Source organism: Gopherus flavomarginatus, chromosome 2 (genome assembly GCF_025201925.1).
Source record: "Gopherus flavomarginatus isolate rGopFla2 chromosome 2, rGopFla2.mat.asm, whole genome shotgun sequence".
NCBI lineage: Eukaryota > Metazoa > Chordata > Testudines > Testudinidae > Gopherus > Gopherus flavomarginatus.
The window spans coordinates 9520892-9542520 of NC_066618.1; the positions used below are offsets into that span (position 1 = coordinate 9520892).

Sequence of the window (21629 nt, forward strand, 5' to 3'; positions counted from 1 at the left end):
TGACCGGGAATCATTCCTATTTTTACCCAGGTGCCCCCGGCCAGCCTCACCTGAGGCCAGCCAGGAGCACTCAGGCTCATGACCAGGACGGCTATCAGTCCTACTGCACTGTACCGTCTGCCACCTGGCAGGGGAGGAGAGAGGATGCTACTGTTTACTGATGCAGCACCGTGTCTACCAGCAGCATGCAGTATATATAGGTTGACATAAAAAAGTCAAGAAAAGATTTTTCCTCCTTTTCTATCACGGAGGGGGAGGGGTAGTAAATTGATGAGATAGACCCTGAACCACCCCGGACAATGTGTTTGACCCTACAGGCATTGGGAGCTCAGCCAAGAATGCAAATGATTTTTGGGGACTGTGGGATAGCTGGAGTCCTCGGTACCCGCTCCCTCCATGAGCGTCCATTTGATTCTTTGGCTTTCTGTTATGCTTATCACACAGCACTGTGCTGTGGACTCTGTATCATAGCCTTGAGATTTTTTTCAAATGCTTTGGCATTTCGTCTTCTGTAACGGAGCTCTGATAGAACAGATTTGTCTCTCCATACAGTGATCAGATCCAGTATCTCCCGTATGGTCCACGCTGGAGCTCTTTTTGGATTTGGGACTGATCACCAGCCGTGCTGATCAGAGCTCCACGCTGGATAAACAGGAAATGAAATTCAAAAGTTCGCAGGGCTTTTCCTGTCTACCTGGCCACTGCATCTGAGTTCAGATTGCTGTCCAGAGCAGTCACAGTGGAGCACTGTGGGATACCGCCCGGAGGCCAATACCGTCGATTTGCGGCCACACTAACCCTAATCCGACATGGTAATACCAATTTTAGAGCTACTCCTCTCGTTGGGGAGGAGTACAGAAACCGATTTAAAGAGTCCTTTAGATCGCTATAAAGGGCCTCGTTGTGTGGACAGGTACAGCGCTAAATTGGTTTAACGTTGCTAAAATCGGTTTAAATGCATAGTGTAGACCAGGCTTTTGTTCTAACCCTTTGAAAGTGAAGCTTCAAGAGAGAGGGTTTCTCCTCTCTCTCAGACTTGATGTTCACTTTCCCAATCAAGCCAGGAAGACTCAACAAATCTCTGCTAATCTTCACAAGAAGACAGAAGGAAGTCGCTGAATCAGCAGTCAGGTAAGAAAGACTTTCCCTCCAATTCAAAAATCCCTCCATCTTTCTTCTTGTGGTCAGTAGCATGTGAAATATTTTTTGCTATATTGTCTACCCATCTGTAGTCTCTTAATCCATAACTCTTCACAATTTTAAACATTTGCACCATTAAAAAAATAGAAATCTTATATTTCATTCAAAATTTAAAGAGACTCAGTTTAAATTCACAAAATCAATTTTGTCCTTTTTCAATTTTGCAAGCTTATTATTGTAGCTTATTGTGGGTAATTCAGAAACCTACGCTGACTGTCTTTAGTTTATTTGTCAATGAAATTGTTTTTACATGCCACCAGCAAGACAGTACTTTGCACAAGTGTTTCGCAAAGCATTGAGGAAGTCTGCAAATCCTATTTTGGTGTACTGTCACTAAAATGGCAAGTGGTTTTGGTTAAGTTCAATTAAGTTGTGGAGAATTGGTTGTGGGAGAGGAAGGGGATGGATGGATGGGAAAATATTTAGAATCCGTAGGCCTACCCCCATTTTTTAACAATTTTGAAAAAGGTCAAATCTTGGCCTATACAAATTTCCAGTGATGCTTTGGATATAATTTTTACAAATGATGGGATACCCAGTAAAGTTTGGTCCTCACATATTTTCCTCCGAAGATTTAAGGGAAAAAAATTCTGTTAACATAAATCTAGTCATGAAATTAATGTTAACAGCTCAAGTATCCTGACGGGTCTATAGTTCGTGCAGTACCAAGGACTATATTTAAAGCTCTACCTCTCAAATAGTGGGAAAGAAATTAGTGTTCAAGTTCAGCTTGGCAGTTTACAAAAATAAATGTAAGCAATGTTAACAGGAAATGGATGTGCTCTTTTTCAAGTGAGAGAATCTTCAGTTTAGAAAAAGAAAAATCTAATTCTCAGACATCTTTAAATCCAAATTAAAATGCCAGAGAACCACTGTAAGTTTTTAGAAATAAGTACAAATTTTGTATTCTTTGCACACGACAACTTTCAATGTGTTTCAAGCAATAACAGGTTTGCTTACCATTTTTTGCTGATTTTGTAACGAGCACCCCACAGTCAATAACTCGCACGTCTGCATATGGCCTACTTGCAGTATCAGTTTTCAGATTTTCTATTTGTTCTATTACTTCAAAACCAGAAATAACCAGTCCAAAGACAACATGTACACTGCAGAAATACAAGATTCAGACAGTACAATTGTTTAGGTACAGCTGGGATTCTTCTCCACTGGCTTCTTCATAGACTGAAAGTCATATTCTTACATGGAAGAATTTAGTTCCATCTGTATTACCAGGTTGTTTATGTCCAAAATTTAGGGTCAGTAAAACCATACTTCAAAAAAAAAGAAAAAAACAAAAAAAACCAAACCTCAACATCATGTTATCAAAAATCAACAGCAACTTTGGAAAACAAATCCACCTTTGCATGTGCACTTTATTAGGCCAGAATTTGGCTCCTAATCACAATCAGGGGCAGCGTCAGCCTCTTCTCACTGGAGGGGCTGAGGTGGGCTGGATAGAAAATTAGAGAGGGGGGAAGAGAGAGAGGAATGCACTCTCCCTCACCACGAGATTCTACCCCTCTTGTGACCTGCCTCCCTGCTCCTCCTCAATTAAGTGCTGGCATTTCCTCTTCCTCTGCAAGGTCTTGCCTCTGGCCAGGTCAAAGGCCAGAAGCCAGAGCTAGGCAATTGCTGCCATGAGGCAGGTGACTATGGCACTCCCCCATCTACTCAGGGCTCTGTGGCTGAAGCTGCTCCTCAGCTCCCCACTGTCCTTAGATGGGGTGGGGATGAGTCGGGGTTAAGTTCACAGTTGAGGTGCTGCCAGACTATGGCAGAGGGCAAATCCTTGGCACAAGGAGGGGCGGGGGGAGAATAGTTATCCCGATGGAGTGAGCCTCCTGCAGTGTTTGCAAAAATAGGGTGGGTGGCAGAGGGACTTTTTTATTTCCCCTCTCATATGACCATATGTCTAAGCACCCACTTCCCATTAAAGGCACAGGGCATCCCAATGCCTAGAAACAGCAGCTCTTCTCTATCTGGTATAACATACTGAAGTGCTAAAAGAGATATGACTCAGTGAAATATTTTACATACACCCCCCAAAAATTGCGTGTCACACATTGAGTGTTTAAGAGAGTCCCTTATCAGATCCCAGGCTGCCTGGCAAAAGGGTACAATGCAGTGGTTCCCACACTTTAACAATCTGTGAACCCCTTTCACTAAAATGTCAAGTCTTGCGATAGCCTTCTAAAAATGAATATTTACAGGTATTTTCTCCTTTACCTGAGTATAATTTATAAAAGCAGTGATCTTGGAAATATAATATTTGTTTTCATGACATGCTTATTACACACTATTTATTAAAGACGGTTACTCACCTTTGTAACTGTTATTCTTCGAGATGTGTTGCTCATATCCATTCCAGTTAGGTGTGCGTGCGCCACGTGCACGTTCGTCAGAAGATTTTTACCCTAGCAACACTCAGTGGGTTGGCTGGGCACCCCCTGGAGTGGCGCCGCCATGGTGCCGGATATATACCCCTGCCGAATCAACCTCCCCTCAGTTCCTTCTTGCCGGCTACTCCGACAGTGGGGAAGGAGGGCGGGTTTGGAATGGATATGAGCAACACATCTCGAAGAACAACAGTTACAAAGGTGAGTAACCATCTTTTCTTCTTCGAGTGCTTGCTCATATCCATTCCAGTTAGGCAATTCCCAAGCCTTACCTAGGCGGTGGGGTCGGAGTGAGATGTTGCAGAATGCAAAACTGCTGAGCCAAAGGCTTCATCATCTCTTGACTGTTGAACCAGAGCATAATGCGAAGCAAAGGTGTGGACCAAGGACCAGGTAGCTGCGCGACATATCTCCTGGATAGATGCATGAGCCAGGAAGGCAGCAGATGAAGCATGAGCCTTGGTAGAATGCGCAGTGATGTGGCTTGGGGAAATACGAGCCAAATCATAACAAGTGCGGATGCACGTCGTCAACCAAGATGAGATCCTCTGAGAGGAAACAGGTAGGCCTTTCATTCGGTCTGCTACCATGACAAAAAGTTGGGGCATTTTACGAAACGGTTTTGTCCGCTCAATATCAAATGCGAGCGCTCTACGGACGTCCAGGCAGTGCAATTGTTGCTCCCGTCGCGTTGAGTGTATCTTCGGGAAGACCAGGAGAAAGATGTCCTGGTTAACATGAAAGGCTGAAACCACCTTAGGGAGGAAAACTGGGTGTGGTCGCAACTGCACCTTGTCTTTGTGGAACACAGTGTACGGCAGATCCACCGTAAGAGCCCAAAGCTCAGAGACTCGTCTGGCCGACGTAATGGCTAAGAGGAAAACTGTCTTCCAAGACAGGTATAGCAGTGAGCAGGTTGCTAACGGCTCAAAGGGGGAGACATAAGTCTGGCTAAAACCAGATTGAGGTCCCAGGTCGGGGCTGGGCAGCGTACTTGAGGGTATAAGCGCTCCAAGCCCTTGAGGAACCTCGAAAACATAGGGTGAGAGAACACGGAACGACCACCTTCGTCTTGGTGGAAGGTAGAGATGGCTGCCAAGTGTACCCTCAGTGACGATACTGCTAGGCCCTGCTGTTTGAGAGACCAGAGGTAGTCCAAAATAGAGGGGAGCGAGACCTCAGTGGGAGTAAGATTAAGCGTTTCGCACCAGCAAGAGAAAAGCTTCCACTTGGCCTGGTACGCTGACCGGGTGGAAGGCTTCCTGCTACCCAGGAGAACTTGTCGTACTGATTCAGAGCAACGTAACTCTGACTGGTTTAGCCACACAGCAGCCACACCGTGAGGTGAAGAGCCCACAGGTCCGGGTGGCGAAGCCTGCCGTGGTCCTGAGTTATGAGGTCTGAGTGGAGTGGCAGGGTAATTGGGTTGGCTATCGACAGGTTGAGCAATGTGGTGTACCAGTGCTGCCTGGGCCACGCTGGAGCGATCATGATGATGAGCGCTCTGTCCCTGCGGAGTTTCAGCAGGATTTTGTGAACCAGCGGGAACGGCGGGAAGGCATAAAGGAGCTGGCTCTTCCATGGCATCAGGAAAGCATCCGAGATCGATCCTGGGGAGAAACCTTGGAAGGAGCAGAACATCTGGCATTTCCTGTTCTCGCGGGAAGCAAACAGGTCTATGCGGGGAAATCCAAACTTCTGGAAAACAGAATGCATAACATCTGGGCGGAGCGACCACTCGTGAGACATAAGAACAAAAGAACATAAGAATGGCCCTACCAGGTCTGACCAAAGGTCCATCTAGCCCGGTATCTGTCTACCGACAGTGGCCAATGCCAAGTGCCCCAGAGGAAGTGAAGCTAACAGGCAATGACCAAGTGATCTCTCTCCTGCCATCCATCTCCATCCTCTGATGAACAGAGGCTAGGGACACCATTCTTTACCCTTCCTGGCTAATAGCCATTTATAGACTGAGCCACCATGAATTTATCCAGTTCCCTTTTAAATATTGCTATAGTCCCAGCATTCACAACCTCCTCAGGTAAGGAGTTCCACAAGTTGACTGTACGCTGTGTGAAGAAGAACTTCCTTTTATTTGTTTTAAACCTGCTACCTATTAATTTCATTTGGTGACCCCTAGTTCTTGTATTATGGGAATAAGTAAATACAATAAAGACCTGCTGAGTCGATCCGCCAGGGTGTTCCGAACGCCTGGGAGAAAGGACGCTACCAGATCTATCGAGTGGGCTATGCAAAAGTCCCACAGTTGGATGGCCTCCTGACAAAGGGGGGGAGGACTGTGTCCCTCCCTGTCTGTTTATGTAGTACATGGCCGTTGTGTTGTCTGTAAACACTGAGACACAACAGCCTCGCAACTGTTGCTGGAACACCTGGTACGCCAGGCAGACTGCTCTCAATTCTCGGACATTTATGTGTAATGCCAGTTCCTGAGAAGGCCAAAGGCCTTGAGTACGAAGGTGACCGAGGTGAGTATCCCAGCCGAGATATAATGCGTCCGTCATCAGGGACATTGAGGCTTGGGGCGGATGGAATGGCATCCCTGCACACACCATTCTAGGGAGTTAGCCACCATTCTAGGGAGCCTAGGGTGCTCGGGGGAATGGTGACTATCATGTCTATTGCGTCCCTGCCCGGGCAGTATACTGAGTTGAGCCAAACTTGGAGAGGATGGAGGCGGAGCCTGGTGTGTTTGGCTACAAACGTGCAGGCAGCCATGTGACTCAGGAGACCGAGACAAGTGCGAGCCAAGGTCGTCGGGAAATTCTGTAGACCTTGGACGATTGTTGCCATCGCCTGAAACCGCGGCTGTGGTAAGCAGGCTCTGGCTAGATTGGAGTCCAGGATAGCTCCTATGAAGTCTAACCTCTGCGTGAGAACCAGGCTGGATTTTTCTATATTGATCATCAGGCCTAGATGTGTGAATAAGTCCTTGACGATGCCCACATGCTGAGTGACTTGTGTCTCGGAGGCCCCTCCAATGAGCCAATCGTCCAGATATGGAAAAACGTGTATCTGACGTTGGCGGAGGTAGGCGGCGACTACGACCATACACTTTGTAAATACCCTTGGGGCTGCAGAAAGGCCGAACGGCAGGACCGTAAACTGGAAGTGCTGACGGTTGGCTACAAAGTGGAGGTATCTCCTGTGCGGAGGAAAGATGGCGATGTGGAAGTACACATCCTTCATATCGAGGGTGGCATACCAGTCTCCAGGATCCAAGGATGGGATAATGGTCCCCAGGGATACCATGCGGAACTTCAACTTTTATCTTAAACTGATTGAGTCCTCGCAGGTCTAGGATAGGTCTGAGACCTCCCTTCGACTTGGAGATTAGGAAATAATCGGAGTAAAACCTCTTGGCGCCTTTCGTCCATCGGTACCTCCTCTATAGCCCCTATGGTGAGGAGCGTCTGCACCTCTTGTAAGAGGAATTGCTCATGAGAGGGGTCCTTGAAGAGGGACAGAGATGGAGGGTGGGAGGGCAGGGTTGACAGAGATGGAGGGTGGAAGGGCGGGGTTGAAATAAATTGGAGGTGGTACCCATACTCCACCGTGCATAGGATCCAGCGATCTGAAGTTAACTGGGACCACGCCGGGAGGAAGTAGGAGAGATGGTTGGAGAAGGGAGCAGAGGGATCCTGGCCTCTAACTGGTACGCCGCCCTCGGGTGCACCTTCAAAAGTTCGTCTTTGGTCCCGGTGGTGGTTTCGAGGGACCTTGATTTTGGCCCCTTTGGGGTCCTGACGGTCGTCTGCAACCACCTCGGCCGCACCGCCTGCCCAAGTCCTGTCTTTGTCTAGGCACAGAGTATGGGTGGTGAGGCTGGGGACGGAAAGGCCTGTGTTGGGTCACCGGCGTATGCATGCCGAGAGAGCGCATTAAGACCGTGTTGTCCTTCAGGCTTTGCAGCCTGAGGTCAGTCTTTTCCGAGAAGAGGCCTTTACCATCAAATTGCAAGTCCTGAATGGTATACTGCAGCTCTGGTGGGAGGTTTGAAACCTGAAGCCATGAGATGCACCTCATGGCAACACCCAAGGCCAGAGTCCTGGCTGCTGAGTCTGCTGCATCCAACGAGGCCTGGAGGGAAGTTTTGGCCACCTTTTTCCCTTCCTCCAAGAGGGCAGCGAACTCTTGGCGGGAGTCTTAGGGAGAAGCTCTGTAAACTTACCCACCGCCACCCAGGTGTTATAATTATAGTGGCTAAGCAAGGCCTGTTGATTTTCCAGCCGGAGCTGTAGGGCCCCTCCCGAGTACACCTTGCGGCCGAGTAGGTCCATTCACCTAGACTCCTTCGATTTCGGGGCTGGCGCCTGCTGGCCGTGATGTTCCCTCTCATTAACGGACTGGACGACAAGTGAGCAGGGAGGAGGATGGACATACAAGTACTTGGACCCTTTAGAGGGCACCATACATTTACGCTCGACACCCCTGGCTGCAAGAGGGATAGAGGCTGGGGACTGCCATATAGTATCGGCATTCGCCTGGATGGTCTGAATAAAGGGTTGGGTCACTCTAGTGGGGACATCTGCTGATAGAATGTCCACTACCGGGTCCTCTACCTCTGGGACCTCCTCCACCTGGAGGTTCATATTGAGTGCTACCCTCCTTAGGAGGTCCTTATAGGCTCTCAGGTCGATTGGAGGAGGGCCCGAGGAGGATGATACTGCCATCGCCTCATCTGGAGAAGAGGAAGAGGAGATGCCGGCAACAAGCGGGTCCTGGGTGGCCTGTTGCTCTTGGGCGCCCTCCTGCTCCAGTGGGACCTGGGAGTCCGGTGGGTGAACTGGGGCTTCCTCTGCAGCAGTCGCAGGGGGATGGCTAACCGTCGCTTCTGGCTCTCGGTGCTCCGATGAGACAGAGCGGGACGGAACTACTGGTACGCCTTGGGCCTGGTGGTACGCCCTGGGCCTGGTGGTACGCCCTGGGCCTGGTGGTACGCCCAAGGTGTCCAGAAGGACCACTGATGGGGTCCTTGGTTCTGGGCCTGGGTCTCTTGGAAGACTCTGGTGGGCACATCAGAATTGCAATCCTGAGCATAAGAGCCGTCCATGTGGGACGACACTGATGCATTTCTGGATGGCCATGGAGGTGCTGAAAAGCCCTGGGCAGAGTCTCTGTCTCTAGCATACCTTGCCCTACTTGGCACCAGGGACAGGTACCGGGAGGAATAACAGTACTGGGAATGAGATCGGGACCTGCGACCAGAGCAGTGCCGGGAGGTCGACCGAGATCTTGAGACTCGACGTCGGAAGCGGCTATGGGAGTCACAGTGCTGGGAGCTGGTACGGTGCCGAGAGTAGCAGGCCGGCGAACGGGATACTGACCGGTGCTGCGAGTGCGACCGGTACCGAGGAGGAGAACGGTACCGGGACTGCGAGCGGCGTCGGGAGCAGGAGCGCCGACGGGACCTGGAACATCTGCGGGACCATGATCGTGAATGGTGCTGCTGTGCTGTGCCGACAGAGGATGGTCTTATCAAGGCAGGCTTGCCGATAGACTGTATTAGCCGCACCGGCAGCGCTGCCTCAAACCCCAGCATCGACTCTGTCATGACAATCAGATCCCTCGCCATTTAGAATGTCTCAGGCGTGGATGGAATAGTAAGCTCAACCACGGCATGCGCCAGGGAGCTGACAGGCATCGGACTCGACGGACCTCGTGGGACCGGAATCGACGGTGCCGACGTAATCGGTGCCATACCAGGTGTCAGTGCTGGGCGATCTGACTTAGACGAGCTCTCTGGCTGCGGTGCAGGTGGCACGGAGGCAGCGGGAGCCTTAGGCTTTCTCGACCTCGGGGAGAGGGAGTGGTGCCAAGTTGACTTGGGTGCCGGCGACGGCCGGTGCCGAGAGGCCTTGGCAGTATCGGCGCGGTCCGGTGCGGAGGAGGTGCTTCTGCCCGCCAATTGACCAGTGCTCAGTGCCGAAGGCGGAGGGGTAAGAGCCGCCTCCATGAGGAGCTGCTTTAGCCGAAAGTCCTGCTCCTTTTTTGTTCTCAGCTTAAAAGCCTTGCAAATGCGACACTTATCTGTCAGATGAGATTCCTCGAGGCACTTAAGGCAGGAGTCGTGTGGATCTCCTGTCGGCATCGGCTTATGACAGGCCGAGCACGGTTTGAAACCCGGTGAACCGGGCTTGGGCCCCAGCACCAGGTGCGGGGAAGGGGCTAATCCCCGAACCCCTCTTAACTATACACTAACTATGAACAATAAAAATTAACTATAACTATATAACTTTGAACTATATACACAACAAAATAACTAGAGAACTACGAGTAGCTAGGGAGTTGGAGGTCAGTAAAACCGCACTCCACTGTTCCAACGACTGACACGGGCGGTAAGAAGGAACTGAGGGGCGGTTGTGTGGGCAAGGGTATATATCTGGCGCCATGGCAGCGCCACTCCAGGGGGCACCCAGCCAACCCATCGAGTGTTGCTAGGGTAAAAATCTTCCAACGAACGTGCACGCGGTGCATGCACACCTAACTGGAATGGATATGAGCAAGCACTCGAAGAAGAACTATTATTTATCACTACAGTATTTTTATTACATTAGGAAAACGAAAACACTCTTCCAAGATCTGACTTTTGTAGCTTGTATCTCTTTCAATAAGCCTGTTATAAGACAAAGCTCCTATGTTTTATCAAGGAGTATCAGAGGTGAAACAGCATGAAGGTATTTAAGGGTACGTCTACACTACAGGATTATTCCGATTGTACATAAACCGGTTTTGTAAAACAGATTGTATAAAGTCGAATGCACGCGGCCACACAAAGCACAATAACTCGGTGGTGTGCATCCATGTACCGAGGCTAGCGTCGATTTCTGGAGCGTTGCACTGTGGGTAGCTATCCCGTAGCTATCCCATAGTTCCCGCAGTTGCCCCCGTCCATTGGAATTCTGGATTGAGATCCCAATGCATGATGGTGCAAAAATAGTGTCGCGGGTGATTCTGGGTAAATGTTGTCACTCATTCCTTCCTCCGTGAAAGCAACGGCAGACAATCATTTCACGTCCTTTTTCCCTGGATTGCACTGACAGACGCAATAGCATGGCAACCATGGAGCCCGTTTTGCCTTTTGTCACTGTTACCGTGTGTGTACTGGATGCCCTTTTCTTTCACGGGTGGGGGATGGGATGAGGAGTAAATTGACGAGATATACCCTGAACCACTCCGGACAATGTGTTTGGCCCTACAGGCATTGGGAGCTCAGTCAAGAATGCAAATGCTTTTCTGAGACTGCGGGGACTGTGGGATAGCTGGAGTCCTCAGTACTCCCTCCCTTCCTCCATAAGCATCCATTTGATTCTTTGGCTTTCTGTTATGTTAGTCACACAGCACTGTGCTGTGGACTCTGTATCATAGCCTGGAGGTTTTTTTCAAATGCTTTGGCATTTCATCTTCTGTAACGGAGCTCTGATAGAACAGATTTGTCTCCCCATACAGCGATCAGATCCAGTATCTCCCGTACGATCCATGCTGGAACTCTTTTTGGATTTGGGACTGCATCGTCACCCGTGCTGATCAGAGCTCCACGCTGGGCAAACAAGAAATGCAATTCAAAAGTTCACGGGGCTTTTCCTGTCTACCTGGCCAGTGCATCCGAGTTTAGATTGCTTTCCAGAGTGGTCACAGTGGTGCACTGTGGGATACCACCCGGAGGCCAATACCATCGATTTGCAGCCACACTAACCCCAATCTGATATGGTAATACCGATTTCAGCGCTACTCCTCTCGTTGGGGAGGAGTACAGAAACCGGTTTAAAGAGCCCTTTATATCAATACAAAGGGCCTTGTGTGGATGGGTACAGTGTTAAATCGTTTTAATGCTGCTAAAATCGGTATAAACCTGTAGTGTAGACCAGGCCTAAGAAGTCAACTCTAAGAGTTCCTCCTACACAAACATTTAGGTCTTGAGCAGTCCAAGCAAACAATGCACGTTACAACAAAGCTTAAACTTGTTCTTCATAATAATTTTATAAAACAATACTAGCTGCCTATTTAATTTTTAAAAACAGCAAAAAATATCCACCTCTCTTTCCATTTCTTATAAAGTGTCGAAGTTTATATCTCCTCAGTGTAATAGATATGCTTGCTTTGATCTGCTTAGCTCCTGGAAGTCCAAGGGCTCCAGGCTGCTGGCCCCGTGTTGCCCAGTGTCCCTAGAGACAGCTCTGTTCACCATTAGGGAATTTTTTCCCTGAGAACCCCCTGTAACATTTAGTGAACCCCCAGGGGTTCATGAACCCCAGTTTGGAAACCACTGGTACAATGGCTCAGGAAGGTAGGGAAGGCACAGCCTACTGAAAGAGGAGCACAATGACAATCCAGCAGACAGCTGTGTGGGTTGCCCTTGGCACCAACAAGCCAAGGAAGAGTGGGATCATGGAGGGACCATGCGGAGTGTTCGTAGGGCTCTAAATTGCCTTTACTGAGAGAACTACTCAATTTAGGTATTTGATATCACAAGGCATTGACAAACTTATTCCCTACCTTACGGATATGCAGTGAGAAATCATCAAACTTTTTAGACAGGAAACTAAAACAGAAGTTAAAGGGCTTGCCCAAAGACACATGGTAAATCAGCAATATAGCTGGGATTATTCTTTACTCTCTCTATTCATTAGAGCACAATGACTTCTAAATTCTTCCTCCCATTTTCTAGTCCCATAATTAATATTTGCAGTGACTCTAAAGTATTTGTGGATACTATCTATATGGAAGACACTTCCGAAAATAATTTTATTTTTAAATTTTTAAACCCAGAGGCCCAAGCGTTGACGACAACAAAATTCATGACTACATGACAACAAGATATTCATGACTACATAGGTTATTGTATAAAGATAGTCAAAAAAGTTGAAACGGCAACCCTCTGCCACATTTTTCTACTAGCCAATTATTTTTTGTTTCTAAGTTCTGTCCACACTTCAACTGAGATGTGAAGTACTTATTCCTGAATATTATATTTTTAACTTGTACAGTTAATAAAATTCCAAGTCTTACCCATCAAGATGAGGAGCAGGCTTTGTTGTTCTAATTTGATATACATCAACATGGATATGACGGTAAAAATCAGGGATTCAGATGAAGAGGTAAAAAGCAGAATGGCAGAGTAAACAAAAAAGTGAAGGTAAAAGACAAAAAAACAGTGAAAAAATCCATTAAAAATTTGATACATGTCTAAATAAAGATTAAAATCATACTAAGTACAGGGAATTGTGAACATTAATATAAAAAAATTATGTTAACAAGTACATTTACAAGTCCTATTTAAAAAATCTCATTAAATGCATGCAATATTCATAGATATGCAATAAACAATTTTTCCATGTATTAATGCCTATATAAATATATACTCCAAGACATCTCACCGTAATATTTTTAAAGATAAAAACTATACTATCTGGCAATAAAAAAAAGTGTGTGAAGTACTTCTGAAATTATTACAGTACAAGAATGTAACTATTACTTTGAAGTGAATTCTATTAAGCAACACACAAACCCCAACTCTCCCCCCTCTGCCCCCCTCCCCCAAAACGAACAGAACAGGAGTTACAATACAGAAAAGCACATTTTTCCTACTTTCTCATTCTCTTTCTATTTTGCTGGCTCCATGAATCAGCTTCCAAAACAATTCATCTACATACAACATCAAGACTACAATACTGCCTCTCACATATTAAGTTTGCAGTCCTCCCCACAGCAGCAGATTGCTCTGCTGGGTAGGGAATCAGCTAGTTACAGATGCTGACATTATCCATGATTAATGCCTCATATAGATACCTCCATTCATTTAGGTTAGAAATATCTGGGTGTGTAGGAGCCAACAGAGAAACAGTCACTGCACTACATCCAGTACAACAGAGCTACGTCTGTTACATTTCTTATTTCCCTTCAAGATCAGAATTTAAAAAGATGTGACTCAAACAATTTTGAAAAAGACATTTAATTTTATCAGAAAGGATTGGAGTCACTCTTTAAATTCTCTCCTAATGAGGAAAGGAAATTACTTCTAAGTTCAGAAACACTATCATGACATAATACTTGCATCCAAGTTCACTCTGTTCAAAACCAGGCTGCATTAAAAGATGCAAGCGGAACTGTGCTATTTAGACACAGAAATTCAACAAGGGACATCATTTAAAAAAAACAAAAAAAAAAAAACCCAACAACCCACCATCACATTAATTTTACTTATTAGAATATCAACATGACCTGTACTTGAATCCCTTTTCTCAAATTATTCCCTGAACCTGCAGAAATCATGATTTTCCCTTTCTATGCCCCTTCCACCAATTCTTTTCAAATCATGGGGGGTCCAGTATAGATGTTCTATTTGAGGTTTCATTAAAGCAGACTTGGTATCAAGGGTTCAGTACTTAAACTATCATTGAAAAGTTACTTTTTAATCAGACCATTCAAAACTAAATTGGCGGCCATGATTCTGTCCAATAAAAATCAATGGGGTGTTACAGCTCTGGATCACATCTGCCAAAAGATGGAACTATAAAACATTCATGCTTCACCTTTATTCGTGTCCAAAAACCACCACTCCCCTCCTTCCCCACATTACATAGTGCAGGAAACCATTCTAGTGTAACTCCAAGACAAGCGCTGCTTACATGGAAGACATTTAATTTCTTTTACCGTGTTGCATGTCGCTTCTGTTCATTCATAAAATAAATCTATCTTACTTTCTCGATGAAATATATTACTACGGATAAGCAATTTCTTATGACCATTGTAGTTTGATAAACAAAAAAAATTACATTCACAATCTACATCCAAGTAAATATTTTATTTTAACCAGGTTTAATTATAAAACTGTTCTAAAAGATTGAAATTGAAACAAGTGGTTACTTTAGTGAAACTAGCACTGAAATGTATACTTTTAGTTTTTAGAAATCAAGAAAATAATATGCAAGTGACAAGAAAGACTTCAATACCGATTTGGCAAAGCACTAATATGGGCTCAAGTGCTTGTTGAACGGGGCTTGGGTTAATAAAGAAAGGGGGCGCCATTGTGGCAAAACCCGTCTATAGGTTTTCCTCCCTTATTTCACTGGCAGTTTGAGTCTGCCAAAATGGATAAATGGTTTTCCTTATTTGCTTGCTCATGAAACGAAAACAAGAAAAAGTCAAGGGGGAGATTTTCAAATGGACAGATGGAAGTTAGGTGAACACCATATAGGCCTTTAATGGAATCTGGGTGCCTAACTGTTCATTGTGCTGTTGAATATCTCCTCACAAGACTACTTAAAATTAGATTTATTATAGTTCAGTTAATTTTTTAAGGTCAGCTAATATTTCCATAGGAAGAATACTCTGAAATTTCATCTGTCTCATTTCTTGCACTATCACTTTTCAAGACAAGAAGTAGGCTCTGCCTATCCACAGCTGTGAACAGAATTCATTTCCCAAGAAACATTTAATTTCATATAGAGAACTGTATTTCTACATAACTTCATTTTACTAACAATTAAACAAACTTCAAAAACTGGATATAAGAGAGACAGTATTATCCAAGTTAATATTTATAGGAAAAAAAGTAACCATAGTCAGTGAAGATAACTAGTAAATTGATTAAAAATATTATTGCCACACAGAAGAGAATCCTTCTGATAAAGCAAGTTTATTTGTATTCTTAAAAAGACTTCAGCACTAACACAGGATTCAATGTACATAATAACATGATCAGAAAAAGACAAGAAAGAACGAGAAAAACAGGAAGAGAAGAAAAGAAAAAAAGGACAGAGCCTTAGAGGAATGAGACATTACCTTTGGAGCGCACGATGTAACACTGTTTCTGTAAATTTTACACAAAAATGGCAAGAAATAAATTGTAATATATTTTCAAACAAAATGGAGTCTGTTTTATTAAAATACAAATTTAAAATTAATATTTTCAGAGTGTATGCAAAACAAGGATGCTTTAAAAATAGAGGGCTCTAAATTTTCTATAGAACAAACAGGTATTTGGAAAACTAGAACAAGTTTTGTTTTTAAACACTAAAGAAATGCCCTGCTTGAGCACTGAATTATAAAGACAAACCGCTGTGAAAATGGAATCCACTCATACTCTTATTAAATCCGCAATCCAGCAAAGCACTTGAAAACAAGCATAATTTAGCAAATGAGTAAGTGATTTCAATGGGACTACTCAGATGCTTAAAGTTCCACAGGTGTTTAAGTGGTTTACTGAAGCAAATCTTAATTCTATACTTTATAAAATGCTATACTACAATATTTCTTATATAAATAAGATACTGAAAATGACTGATTTACCAGTAAAATGTTAGAAATCTGTAAATCCACACTTTCACAAGTTCCAGGAACTAGCTAAGACTTGTCTCATGTTAATAAGTTTCCCTTAAAATGGGAAAATAGACACTATCACTAAAAAGCAAGGGAGCGCAATCATTTAACTAGAAATCTAACAAGGAGATCAAGCTTGAAGATGCAAATAGAGGAAGTATTTTTATCGTATGACTTTACATTTTTGTTTTGACATACATCTAAAGCTGCAGCATTATTTCAGTAACACAATTAACCTATTTGAAATAAAGACGATATACTGAACAGCTAAATATTGCTTAGTTAAATTAATCTTCAAATTAACAACTAAACAAAGAGCAGGGGTTTTTTTAACTCTGCCTTTACACACATAGGCCATGATCCTGCAGTGCTTAAGTATGTGCTTAACTTTACTCATGGAAGTCAATGGGATTATTCATGTGCTAAAATTAAGCACATATAAGCATTTTGAAGGACTGTAGTAAAAACACTGAAATACTGAATCCCCTTTGATCTATTTAGTAGTTTAATATATTACTGTAAAATAGTACAAATACAATTAAATAGAAGTACTAATAATGAAAAAATTCTGAATGTTATTTGGGATACTCACGTTCTAAGACCTTAATCGAAAAGCTTAGTAATTAACTCTTTCCAATTAATCACTGGTAATATACAGAAGTGGCTGTAACAGTCATCATATAGCACAATCCTCAAAATGAGTTTTCTTCACTCAGGAGTTCAAAGATGTTTACTCTATTTTTGTCACAAAACATGGCACTACGCTTCAGAAATGTTACTTTCTGAAATGTTAAAATTCTACCAGGAATTAATTTATCAGCATGAAAAAGTAGACATGTAATTCCTGTGGAGCACAGCATTAAACCGATACTAAGTAAGATTTTTTCCTCAAATGATGTTTAGTGCAGAAACGAATGGCTTCAAAACTTTACATCTTGAGAGCTAGTTTATGAATGCAAAAATTCCAAACACTCAAAATAATGAGGAACAATATTTAGGACTTTTCATACATCTTCAAGGAACTTTGGGGAAAAAAAATCACTTGAATTCTCTGTAGGCTAACTGGTTAGTTTAAAGAAATACTGACAAGATCACAAAATGAAAAATGTGTACCTATTACTGTTACAAGTAGTATCTATACTACGATAACAAAGAGAAAATGTGTTTTCTAGCTTTTCAGTTTTGGGTTTTTTTGTTTTTTTTTTTTTACTTTGGGCCTGATCCTGCAATCAAATACATGTGCTTTTCTTACTATTACAAGTAGTCCCACCGAAATCAATGAGGTCTGTCTTTGAATTCTTGAACTCCCGCCTCTCCTTCTAACTGTGTGTGTGAAAAGTAATGCTACCAACAAGTGTTTGCAGGAGCAGAGCCTTTGTGAATGTTATAACATTTTGTATGTAGTCAGTTTCACTGTTTTCTTGATGGTCAGTTACACTTATAGTCTTATGTATTACTAGTATAATTATTACCATATTATGCTCATACACCACTCTAGGATGGCTCACACATGTTCTTCCCCAGACGCTACAAGAAGATATTTACCAGTAACAGCAGCAGCACAGCTAAAACTGAGCAGGCACTGGGCAGTGAGGAGAAAGAAGGGTAAACCTAGTATATCCAGTATTGATTTCTGTCCCATTCAAAAAACACTTCTGAATATCAGCATGGGATTAGGAAAATGGTTTTTGTTTGTTTTCCAAGGTTTAAAAAAAAGTCAGGACATACTGTATATACTCGTTCATAAGCTGAATTTTTTTTTTCAGTAAAAAAGGGAAGCACCAGAGAAGGGGGTCGGCTTATGAATAGGCATAGAGAGAGAGAGGTGGGACACAGCCCATTCCCCCAACAGAGGGAGCAAGGAGAGGCAGCACAGCCAGAAGAGAAGAGGCGGGGCCAGAGTCTCTCGGCTTCTGGCCATGCTGCTCTCCCCTCAAGGCTCGGAAGCAGCTGCAGCTCCGGGGCTGGCAGGCTGCAGTTGTGCCGCTCGGCCCCGCCCCCCAGAGCAGGCTGTGGCCCCCGCCCCGACACTGAAGCATGCTGCAGCTGTGCCACCTGGCCCAGCCCACTGGAACATGCTGCAGCTGCACTGCCCAGCCTGGCCCGCTGGAGCAGGCTGCAGCCGCGCTGCCCTGCCTGCCGGAGCAGCTCCAGCCAGGCCAGAGACATCCTCCCCTGGCCCTCCCCAGATAAGATGGGAAGGGATGGGATGGGGAGAGTGTAGGGGTCCCAGGCTAGGGGTAGGATCATGTGGGGGGTGGTCACAGGGGTTACCCCCCTGACCCCCAGCTTCTCCCCTCCCAAAAAATTTCCCCACCAATTGCTGTCCCGGCCTGTCAGGGTAAGCAGCTGGTGTGCCGGGACACTTAATATATGGAGATATACCTATCTCATAGAACTGGAAGGGACCCTGAAAGGTCATCAAGTCCACTTAGGTTTACCTCCATGCCTGTGGACGCTCGAGGTAAACAAACTATCTCAGCCCGCCAGCGGCTTATCCTCGTGGCCCAGAAGCCAAAGTGTGCTGAACCCTGAATTACAAGGTCAGCTAATGAATGGGTTATAAAAATTTTCCATTTTTACTTATCCATCTTGGGGAGGTTGGCTTATAAACGAAATGGCTTATAATAGAGTATACACAGTACTATATTTAAAGGATGTTCTCACAGAACTCTGAATTATCTGAAAGTGGTTAAAGAAAAAATCGAAGTTGGCAGTGGTCCTTTATGAGAAAAATTATCAATGGGTAATTTTTAGCTTTACACTATTCTTTATAATTTGTTTTCAACATGTAACAGCCAAATTTAAGAACCTGCAGCATATTCTCATGAAGTATTAGGAGTAAAACCTTGAATATTTAAAATCAAATGGTATAGAAAGTAGACTTCTTGAACATCTACTTAATTAAGCAACAATGTGCTTCAATAACAGAATAACTCCTACTAGTACATTTAAAGATTGGTTATTCCGATAAATGTGATCTTGCCCTCAGCTAAGTATTTTCTATTCATACCAAATCATTCTCTGCATTTAATGATCATAATACAAAGTTAAATGGCAGAAAACAGTCTAACAGTAAAAACCTTTTATGTACCACTTGTGACACACAGCACACTTCATTATGTTTTTGTGACCATGTCTTATTCTCTACTAAAGGGTTTTGCTTTGCCTTGTTTGTTCTTCTCTTAACTTGATCCTTAATTTCCACACACCCTCCAACCTATTTCTTCAGTCTTTTCCATTTAAACTTCTCTACCAGTGCTTGATAAGAGACCAGTTTCTCTGCCCTACTCATTCATACCCATGACATTCCTATCAATGAACTACGACTGAAGTGGTCTGAAACAAGTAAAATTCTCTGCTTATAAGATCAGAGCATTGGTGTCCAGTATAATCAAATTTCAAGTAACTCACAATATAATAATTAAGTTTACATTTGTTTTTCATTGGGCATTTGATGGAGCATCATGCTAGACAGTAGCAACTGTGCATTAATCCAGTCTACCAGCCAAGAGAATATTCAAAACCTAATAGGATATTGAAAAGTCCACAGTTATACCAAACAGCACTAATGCCTGATAAGAGGAAAGGTCCTCTTAAAATGAGGCCAACAAATAAGTCATTTTGAACAACCATGTCTTTAAAGTTGTGCAATCCTTTATTTCTACTTAGGCTTCAGTCCTGCAAACACTTATGCTTAATTCCAAGAACTAATCCATGGTTTTAGAGTTCAGCACATGCATAAACACTTGCCAGACTGGGCCTCAGTTTGTATGCAGAAACAAGGTGGATAAAAATAAAAAAATAAAAAGATTTTTTTTTAATTTAAAATCGGAATTTTTTTTATAAAATGCTTTTTGAGGAAAAAACCTATCTAAAGATAGTTTTAACTAAGATACATTATAGCTCAAAGATATGTCCTCATGGAATAGGGATTATAAATTCTAATTCTATAGCATGAGACAATATATTCATGTAATGTTTAAGAAAAAAGTCTGTAAATGAGTTCCAACAGTTCATGGATTAGGAACCCAATACTATGTGGTCCCACAGGCTTCTGTATAGATTATTTAGGTTAATCTTTCTATTTACCCCATAGGACTCAGTGGTGAGTCTAGAAGATACCATCAGAGATGCTTAGTTTTGCAGTTCTCAAACGGTCTATTTGTGTCTCCAGAGGCAACATGCTTGTTAATAGTAAAAATGTTTTAAAATAAATAAATAAATAAATAAAATAACAGAGAGGTGAGAAATAACAGACCTCAACTCTATTGTCCCTCTGCAAATTTGTGTACACAGAGTCAATCCTTTACCTCTCTCTAAAAGTGCAAAGTTTCAAACAGTTAAATGAATAGAAGATTGTTGGGAGCAGAACAGATCTGTACAAGGAAAAGAGGTCTGGAGATAAATGTGAGAAGCGAGGGACATATACTTGTTTTGTTAAAATATTATATGTTTGCTGTTGAAGAAAAAAATCCAGAATACTTAATAATGTTGTTTTAGTTAAATAAAACAATTTAAATGTCTGTCTGGTGATGTTCTCCTCCTAATACAGCATGACAAGAAAATCCTCCAAATATTAATGATTAACCTGTTGAATTGGAGATAGTTCACCTCCCAATGACTTCATAAATATCTGCTTGGTAAATGAAATAACCAAACAATCATTCATTTTCTGATATAGCTGTAAAACTAAACTGAAAAGTTTTCAAAATAAATCACTGTTTAAAAATTTATAGTGCAGGGGTTCTCAAACTGGGGGGTCGGGACCCCTCAAGGGGTCGCGAGGGTATTACATGGGGGGTGGGGGTGTCACGAGCTGTCAGATTCCACCTCAAGCCCTGCTTTGCCTCCAGCATTTATAATGGTACTAAATATATAAAAAATGTTTTTAATTTATGAGGGGGGGTGGGGTCCATACTCAGAGGCTTGCTATGTGAAAGGGGTCACTGGTACAAAAGTTTGAGAACCACTGGTATAGTGTGTACCTTCTAAAAATGAAACCTACTTCTATCTCTGAATTGTGAAGAATATGTATTAAGCTTATAACAACCAACAAAAGTGCACTTTTATGTAGAAAACCATGATTAAATTGAGTCTTCCTGACTAGTGATTTAAATCATGATTTAAATAAATCAAATCAAATCCTGTGGAGAAATATAAAGGTCTTGACACCAATACAAACATGTGCAATATCAGAATATGCTATCCAATCATGCACTAAATCCTGTATGTGCAGGACTGAAAACAAAATTAAGGAAGAGTTAACATGTATCTCCTTCTATAAATCCAAAAAGTTGGATGTACCGTTTCAAAAAGCTATGACTGTGTTTTATTTAAAGTCTGAAAATGTCCTTTAAAACCTACCCAATAATCTTTTTAGCTATATAAATAGAATTATATATTTTAAAAGGAACATTCTATTTAATATGAAATATTAAGATTATATTAATTTTGCCTCTCAAACAGCTTAAAGGATGAGGCCAGGAAAGGACTATTTTGGGTTTCAAGAATTGTATACGTTAATGAGGGTAAATCAAGTTACACAAACTTAATGGCATTCAGCTTGGAGGAATATTGTAAGTAGAGGTAACTTTGCTGAGTAAGAATTACTACTTTCATATATTACATTTTTAACTTTTAAACGATGAAATCATTGGGAGTGAAATCTGGAAACAATTATTTTTAAGAGCA

At 43.1% G+C, this 21629-nt stretch overlaps 2 protein-coding genes across 9 annotated transcripts in view; one reads left to right on the forward strand and one right to left on the reverse strand.

The window, feature by feature from the left end:
• Positions 1–21629, forward strand: part of KLHL40 (kelch like family member 40) — a 249731-nt gene that overhangs the window by 181933 nt on the left and 46169 nt on the right. The window lies entirely within an intron of this gene.
• The window catches only part of NKTR (natural killer cell triggering receptor), an 89391-nt gene that overhangs the window by 31619 nt on the left and 36143 nt on the right, over positions 1–21629 (reverse strand). For 7 of the 8 annotated variants that reach the window (XM_050942420.1, XM_050942419.1, XM_050942417.1 and 4 more), the window contains 2 exons: positions 12624–12653; positions 2161–2306 (listed from right to left, as the gene is read on the reverse strand). In XM_050942420.1, the coding sequence (XP_050798377.1) occupies positions 2161–2306; positions 12624–12653 (176 nt within the window). Of the gene's footprint in view, positions 1–2160; positions 2307–12623; positions 12654–15398; positions 15417–21629 lie in introns of those variants that run through there. The other variant, XM_050942422.1, reaches the window with a different exon arrangement.